Source organism: Cibotium barometz, chromosome 5, assembly GCF_041138505.1.
Source record: "Cibotium barometz isolate CiBa-2024 chromosome 5, ASM4113850v1, whole genome shotgun sequence".
Lineage (NCBI taxonomy): Eukaryota > Viridiplantae > Streptophyta > Polypodiopsida > Cyatheales > Cibotiaceae > Cibotium > Cibotium barometz.
In genome coordinates this window covers 47,990,003-47,998,616 of record NC_141050.1, presented here as the reverse complement: position 1 = coordinate 47,998,616, position 8,614 = coordinate 47,990,003, and the positions used below count along the sequence as shown (strand labels likewise).

The window sequence follows — 8,614 nt, the reverse complement described above, 5'->3', positions numbered from 1 at the left end:
GGTTAAGGTAAGCGGCCCACATCTTTGGCAAGGAGGCTCAGATCTTAAGCTTCTCCAAACTCCCTCAAGTGCCTGTCACAAGCTTCTAGCAACAAGCATAAGAGGTAAGCCCCTTACTTGAATCTTTGCTAATTTTGTACCTCTAAGTAGTACTGGGGATTTACTCTTCATAATGGTCGGTCCATAGTACGAACCTTACTATATGAGCTGGTGCTATAACTATGTCATACCTTAGTAATCCAAATGTGGTTGTCACACAGCCTATCGCCCATTGGAAGTATATCGACCATAATCTCACCAACTATGGAAGTGACATAAGTGCGAAAGCTATCACCCAAGCGTGTCGTCAATGTCTACAGGCAGTAGATAAGTGTAATATCTTAATAGGCTCCATGGATGTGTTCAACAAGTGGTGTAGGCTATGATTCTATGCTCAGTAGCAAGAGTAGCTACAAATTCTGTCACTTCCTCCATGGATGGTCGGTACGAATCACTCTTTTTCGACAACATGCAGCACTTTTACTTCATTGTTTAGCTTAAAAGATTAAACACTAAAGGCTTACCAAGCCTTTACTAAAGACTAATAAGACTTTAGAATAAGGCTCATAAAGCATCAACAAAAGCCTTAAACAAAATTCTCTTTTTCTCGAATCTACACAAAGAGGGGGCTCAAGATTATAGAGAAACTAGTTACTCCTAAAATTTCACCAAAAGGGAAAAATTGCATTGCTTTAAAAAAAAAGTCAAATCAAAGCGGTTCAACAAAATCAGTTTGGGTGAGTAATGCCATGTGCCACTTGAACACTTGTACGTACACAAAGATTTGCGGGTATGTTTCACCATCACATATAGTCTGAATTTATGTACCTTGAACGGGATTAATGATAACTTGGGCTGGAACCTGAGTTACCTTCCAACAATACGAGTGACCTTGAAATCCTTCTCAACAATGGCAGAGTATGCGTGTATCTCAGGTCCCATGTCTCCTCTGCAAGGGGACATTCTAGAGTGCTCATTTGGGAATTATATATATAGTTGGAGAGCCTACGATAAATCTCGACATTTCTGCAGGTTGTTTCCAGTACTACCAACGTCAATCGAATAGCATCAGAATCCAAATTTCTGGTTCGACTGCTTCCTCACCTGGCCTGTTTTCGTTTATGCAGCTGAAACGTCGAGCTTTGCTCTACTTACGACTCCTCCAAATTTCACCAAGAATATTGCTCAAGCTCCAGCAGACTTTTACACAGCAACAACAGAAGTAGGAGAAACTTGTCATTTGTGCCTGGATTGCTCCCTGATCTTTCTCGCAGAATAGATTAACTGTTGATTGATTATTGTCTCTCCCGCAGGTTTTCTCATTTTTGACTCTGCACTTCCATTTTAGCACTCGGAATATCTGATCGTCATCGAGACTGATGCCATATCCTTTTTTTTCTGGTCGAAGGTAGCTGCATACAAATCTGATCGATTCCAGCAGGTAATAAGTTGTTTCTCACACAAAGGGAAGAGATCTATGAATTTAGTCAATCGTAGAAAGATTTATCGCGCTCGAGTAGCTCCTAATTACAATATGCCTAAGAGAAATTAATTTTTCAGAATCATGCAGCTTGCACCAAGCTGAATTCCGAGCACGCACGCATCTTAATTGATTAACGTTCTCGCTTAAGCAGGCTGCTGCGCAAATCTGATCGATTAACTGGTAACTGGCAGCCCCGCTAACAAGATAATTTCTCTTCGATTTGTTTCTTTTTCAGTATTCCATAGTAGAAAGAATATGCATTTAATTATAACCTAGTAATGCTTATCTTTCATTAAGCTGTAATAGGCTAAGGCTAATAGGCTAATCTGTTTTCGTTTCGGCAGAGACAACCTGTTTAATCCATTTTAGTAGGATGTTTCCTTCCAAGGCCAATTTAGCTGGCTTCTCGCGTAGCTATGTGTTCACAAGTGCTGGGGTTATACTTCTGCTATCCATTCTAGCTTCCTTTTGGTCCGGCATATGCCCCCAGCTTTCATTCACCGTAACAATCTCTGCACCAGAAGGCCTGCGGGACGACTTCTATCTACTGTCTTGTCCCCTTGTCGAACCGTTAATCAATCAAGTGGTGGTGTCCAGTCTCTCACAGAACCGCTCTCTCGCGGCCGGCCTCCTGCGGATGGCTTTCCATGACTGTTTTGTTCAGGTTAGGTTAATCTAAATCCGTTTTCGCCTCTTTTAATTCGTCGCTTTTATTATAATGAAAACAAAGCACTGTTAAAGACATCCCGCTGTATTAGAAAAGTAATATGGTTGATTGCAACGGCGATGTGCAGCTTAAACCTCAAACCCATGCGATTTAGGATTAATCGGCCAATTTCGCCTTTCTCCTTCAAGTTCGTCTCATCGTCTCATGTAGTTCTAACTTTCGCCTATTTTCCGCGCTCCTTCTTCACATTTTTTGTGCATACAAACTGTTGTTTGCAAAAATCGCCAGTTTTCAAAAAGTATCGTTACTTGTAGCACCACAATTTCGCTTTTGCTGCATATCTCTGGCGCAAATTAACAATAAAGTTTATCTAGGCTAGCTGTTCTTTTAAGCATGTTCTATTTGCAGCTGAATACAAGAACTCCTCTGTAATAAGGCTTCTCGTAATTTGTTTACTCTAGTCTCGGTTTGCGCATGCGCACTGCGGGCTCGGGCTTTTGACAAAGCACAATCTGCCTTCGCATCTGCTGCAAATCTCAAACCTATGGTGGTGGATTTTATAGACACTAACGTACGGCGAACTGTTCTTCTCTTAAAGATATCGCTATTCAATTATAACATATTCCTTCTTTCTGTCTCAGCAGTGTAAATGTTATTTAAAAGCTAAAAGCATTAAGGTAATTTACTGCGTACAAGCCAAACAAAATTACGCTCAGCAATGTTGATGTTAATTAAAAGTTCAAAGCAAGAAAAGGTTTCATGCGTACAAGCCAAACAAAAGTAACGGAGATGCTTGTTAGGGTTCTCTTTTTAAAACAAAATCTATCTGTGGTATTTAAATTGGCTGTTGCAGGGCTGCGATGCTTCCGTGCTTCTGATTTCCGACTGGAACGGGAATCCATCCGAGCGGGATGCTCCCCCAAACAAGAATTCACTGAGAGGCTTTGAGCTGATCCAGGACATTAAAGCTAGCATTGAGTCTGTCTGTCCCAACACTGTCTCCTGCGCAGACATCGTCGTCTTGGCGGCAAGAGACGCTGTGGTCCAGGTAAAATTAGATTAGAGATGACTGTATTTGGGTTAGTAATTAGTAGACGCCTTTCAATGTTTTGCTGCAGTGCACTTATTTCACTTATAATCCTGCAAGAGAGCGAGAGAGCCGGACGACACTTTGCAACATTTTTGATGCCTGTGCGTGTTTCGGATTTGATTTCAACAGGAGACACTGATAAATATGTGATGAAAGTCCTAGATTGAACCTCTTCCAGCGCGACACGTTTGTATTAAGCGTGTTGAATAATCCTGTTTAGTTACACACTCAGATTTGGTGATTTGTGATTATTCATTTCTCAATATAGACGTTGTACTTGTTACTTGTTGGCCGGCTTGTTGATATGCCATAATACAGAAGGCCGGCTTGTTGATTATTAATCTGTGCTCGCATATTTAAACCTTCCAGAGGGGCGTTTCTAAGCGATTTGTCTTGATGCAGGCGGGCGGACCTTACTACAGTTTACCCAAAGGCAGAAGGGATACTCGAAACTCGTCAGCACAGACAGCCAGAGACGAACTTCCCAGTCCTACCTTGAACATATCCAGCATGATCAAATCCTTTCTCAAAAGAGGCCTCAACGAGACAGATCTTGTCAGCCTCCTGGGTGATGATCTGCCTGCATGAATTACGCTCGGATGTCTGTAGTCTGCACTTAAGCATGGGCCGTAACTACTGACACGATATAGAGCTTCTGTCGTGCAGGCTCCCATACGATTGGCGTCGCCAATTGCTCCACGTTCAACAAGCGACTCACTGCTCTTTGGGCTTCCGGACTGCCCGACGCTCGTCTAAACATCAGTCTGTTCTTCAATCTTACCGAAGCATGCCAAAATGCGACACTAGACAGTAGCAGCTCCCATATTCCTTTGGACCCCGCTAGCGCTGATGTTTTTGACAATAGCTACTACAAGAATCTGCTCCTTGGGAAGGGGGTGTTAGCCACCGACCAGGCTCTCATGGATGATCCCACCACAAGTGCGCTGGTTAAATCCTATGCCCAGAACCAGCAACAATTCTTTGAAGACTTCAAGAAGGGTATGATCAAGCTCAGCAACCTTGCTGTGCTTTCCCGGGACGAGGGAGAGATCCGGAACAACTGCTCTGTTCAGAACTGATCACTGTAGCCTGTTTTGCGATAATTTGTCTGCTGCAATAGTGAGTAGCAGCAAAGCACCAGTTGAAAATCTTCTCTAAGACTTGAAGATCATTCCATTTGTAACTCTAATGGATCCCTCTCGCTAGTCATCTACACATGACCACCTGTTCAAAACTTATCGCAAGAATCATTTAGTTTGTGCGAATGAATCAGTGACGTGATACAGCAGAAGCTTTTAGGGTTTTGATCTCCAGTGACTGTTATACGCCTCTTTAAATGCTTTACCGCTTGCTTGTGATGCAACAGAATGTCCAACGATGGCTCCCATGTCTGAGCAGTAATGAAGCATTATCGAATACGCTTTGGTAGTTCCGTGCGGCATTAAGTGACATTTGTTTCCAATGCGTATGGTAGCTAGTTAGTGTAATAAAGTGACGGCTCTGAAAGCTTTCATCGCTATTTCAATATTGTTTTTAACGTGGTCACTAGTGTAATTTTCCTGGTTGAAATTCAATGTTGTTTTTAATTTTAAGGGTTAAAATTTGCATATTTTTTTTCGAAGGTACAGGAAATTTTAGAAACACACACACCCAGAACTAAATCCTGGGTGTGTGTGTTTCTAAAATTTCCTGTACCTTCGAAAAAAAATGTGCAAATTTCATTCCTTAAAATTAAAGGCAAGGTCAAATTCCAACCGAGATTTTTGAATTTCACGTGAAAAATTACACCACAAATTGAGTTATGTGAGCATAGGGTAGAACCAAGTGGTAGAAATAGCAAATTTAAAGGGGCTAGGCACTGGTTAGAGTGAAGCAATGGGCTCCATAGCTAGAGATGGCACACAAAGAGACAAGAAAAAGAGGCGTTAAAGCTAGTGTTAAAGCCAAGAACATAAAAAACGATATGTGTTGCATTGATATACGTATTTACAAAGGTCTACCTCTAGTTGAATAGAGGGTTGTGGTAGTTATAGTATTGTTATGTTGCAGAGGTGTTGGTCAGGCAGTTGAGTGTATGCGCATGAAGTGTATATATGCATGTAGTACATAAGTGCATGCACATAGATGCATGCATACTTCAACACTTCCTTGGTCTAAAGCCTAACAGTGGCTTTGTGAGAGAATATGCATGGTGCATGAATGCTATATTGTTTACAAATATGGATGATATGAGATGCATGAGTTACCAATCAGCCCGATCAAATCGGGCTTTGATGATGTACAACATGACAGATATGAGTGTGGGAGCTGATGTCGGTGGAGAAGCCACGAGTAGCCTTCGTAAAGTAAAATGAGTGTGCTACCTTAAATTCAGATGGTGCTCCATCCGACCAAACCCAGTGCCTTGTAAACTTCAGTCCTTAAGACAGAAGACGTTGATAATGAAGCTTAAAACAATGTTGAACGAGCAATGTGTCATGTTGTTTATCATCTGAAATATAAAAGATGGATTACTTCTTTAAATTTCCATCCTCATTTCAATAGTAAATTTGTACCAATATTGTACACTGGTCACTATACCAATGCATGAACTGGATCTCGTTCTGCACCTTGAAGGTATAATTCTCGACAAAGTCAACAACAGACATCACCACATCATCTAGCAAATTATTAAAGCATTCTTTGAATTGAGAATTCTGCTAGTAACTTCAAAAGTTATGGGGGATGAACACATTTAAATGCTGCAAAAAAAGTGGGATAATGTCGTTTGCAGGTGTCTCTTTGTAGACTTGTTTTATGCGTTTCCTTATTTGACCTTTTCCTATGTCCTCTATGACATAGTCATAAGTCTTCCACTTTACCAGTTCTTGATTTGCTACATCAAGCTCACAAGGATAAAAAAAGGTTTCGAATAGTTCTTACATGTTTGCAGTAAGCATGCAAGCTTGTGCCACTCAGCTGACTCTTCCTTTGGGCATACTATTGACCTCCACAGTTCTGGCACAGAAGAATAGGTGGCTGCATAGGCATTGCACTTTTCCTCCTCATTCGACCTGCAAACCATAAACAAGCAATCACATGCATCTCCATGTAATGATTTTGTATCGCTCCTCATGGAATTCACATCAAGACATATTAAATCAATTCTTGTATGGTAAACACAATAGCATGTGTTTCTCTCCTTAAGTTTTCTAACAAAATAAGGCTTCAGGCTTTGAAAAGCACGAAAGCCGATGTTAATGGAGGGATGTTCTTCTTTGAAGTTCATGAAGAATTATACCTGCATAACTATAAAAAAAAAATTTACAAAATCAAGAGTTAGTAAGTATGAACTCTGATACTACCAATAGTAGTTTCAGTGGTTTTAGTATTGATACTGCTAGTACCAATAGTACTATTAGTACTAATCGTACTAATAATCTGAATAATTTGGAGAAGAAGATGAAAGAGGTAATATCATGTTGAAGATAATAATGATGTAGATAGTGCCCTTGACTCCCTTTGGCAGATGCAGAAAGCAAAACTTGGCAACTGATTAGTTTAGCTACTGAAGGGGGTTTTGATTGATGTATCTCTTCTAATGCAAGATTTTGTCTACACTTGGATAGCAGTTTAAGGAGCCAAATTTCCTTTCCTAAGAAACAAACAATAATGTAGATATACCTCGGTAAAGTCCAAGTAATGGCTGGGATGAACTCTGTAGTTTTTTCAACTTATCTGCTACCTACAGACATCCTTCTTGTACACCCCAGTGTTTTCAGGTGATAAAGGGGAAGATGCAGACCTACATGTGAGGAGGTTTGAGAAATACTAGAAAGTGGCCAGACCTCGGGATTTAGAAGAACCAGAGCTAAGTGAAATTCGCAGAGATGCCTTTATGAATACCTTCAAGGACAAAGCGACAAAGTGGGTGTCAAGATATCAGGCAACCACCTCCAGACCTACGAAGAAGTCATGATTGCCTTTTTGGGAAGTTTCTACAAGATCAAATTTGCAACTCAACTCTGTGATCAAATGAGAGAGCTTTGTCAAGACAGAGAACAAGCGGGGCAGGGGGAGAGGCAGAGAGAGAGGGGGGAGGGGCAGAAGCGTGGTAGTGGCAGAGTAGGAGAGAGCTTCTGAGAAACGAGAATCATGCAAATCGGGGAAGATGAGCACTCAATGAAATCAAATCGAACTACCATGCACGTCCAAAATTTCTTGAATTGTGGGAGGATCTCTATTTTTAGAGTTCTAAATTTTCTTGCCATGGATCTTTATTTAGTACTAAAAGTATGCTTAGTACCTGTCAATTTTTTTTGCCAAAAACACTACTAAATGGGTACACTATACCATGCTTTCACCCACATACACACACTTGAATTATTGTAGGTCTTTTTGACATTGAATGTGATTAGATGCTTCATAGCTATAATCTCAAATACTTGAGATTTACACTCTAAAGATAACAAGGGCACACATGTATAGTCTCCAAAGAGATGTCTTTAAAATGTGAGGCTCATACTCTAAAGATATCACGACGAGTAAATATAGACAATCTCCAAAGAGATGTCCATTAGGGCCAAAAATGAAAAACAAAATGGCTGCATAAGGATTGGATTAACTTTCTTAATCAAAGTGATTTAACTAAAGTAGTAGAGACAAATAGCTATATTAAATGTGTCTCTTTTACCTATATCTAGAGGAGAGTGTCTTTAATGTCATCCATCATGTATCTATAGTCTTTAATTCACCTATCCTTTTGGCGGCCCTCTTAGCTACTTTAGTACACATTTTCTAAAATAAGCTAATTTCAAATATTTGAATACATAACATATTTCTCTCTTCCATAGGAAATGACGTGAGTTTTTCCCTCTCTTTTCTTTCTACTTTGTTTTTTCTCTTCTTGCCATCTGTTTCTTTTTGTTTGGGTCATTTTTATTGCTATGGTGACTCCAAGGGTTGATCCACACTTAAAGAAAAGACACCATATCAACTTGGTACTTGACAAAGAATATTGCACGTGGAGAAGTATTCATCACAAAGCTCTACATGATGAGGCTGAAGATTAAAGGTTTTGTGCAGAAGGAAAGAAGCATGTAGATTTGTGGGTTCAAGGAGTTCTATACTCGCTTGACGCATCAACTTGTAAGCCTCCATCATTTAGCACCTTACATGATATTGTTCGATTCATTGGGGATGGTAGAGAAGGCTTATTTGGATATTGTTCAAGATTAACTAATCAAGCTACAATTTCCATTATCAACACACAAATATGGCTGAAACTATGCTTGGTGTGTACAAGCAATCTGTTAAAGGACTAGAAGACATTGTGATCTCACAAACTCAACGTGTA

General features: G+C 40.2%; 1 protein-coding gene across 1 annotated transcript; it reads left to right on the top strand.

Annotated features, from left to right (window-relative positions):
• Positions 1-1,895: 1,895 nt before the first annotated feature.
• Positions 1,896-4,412, top strand: LOC147638571 (peroxidase P7-like). The gene is made up of 4 exons (XM_086798792.1): positions 1,896-2,186; positions 3,043-3,237; positions 3,682-3,847; positions 3,946-4,412. Exons 1-4 carry the CDS (start codon positions 1,896-1,898, stop codon positions 4,356-4,358), a joined length of 1,065 nt encoding a protein of 354 aa, XP_086654918.1. The 3' UTR covers positions 4,359-4,412.
• Positions 4,413-8,614: the final 4,202 nt, after the last annotated feature.

Coding starts and splice junctions, on each gene's coding strand:
- LOC147638571 (XM_086798792.1), top strand. CDS start 1,896: ATGTTTCCTTCCAAGGCCAATTTAGCTGGCTTCTCGCGTAGCTATGTG. Junction 3,238..3,681: donor CAAGAGACGCTGTGGTCCAG/GTAAAATTAGAT, acceptor GTCTTGATGCAG/GCGGGCGGACCTTACTACAG. Junction 3,848..3,945: donor AGATCTTGTCAGCCTCCTGG/GTGATGATCTGC, acceptor TCTGTCGTGCAG/GCTCCCATACGATTGGCGTC.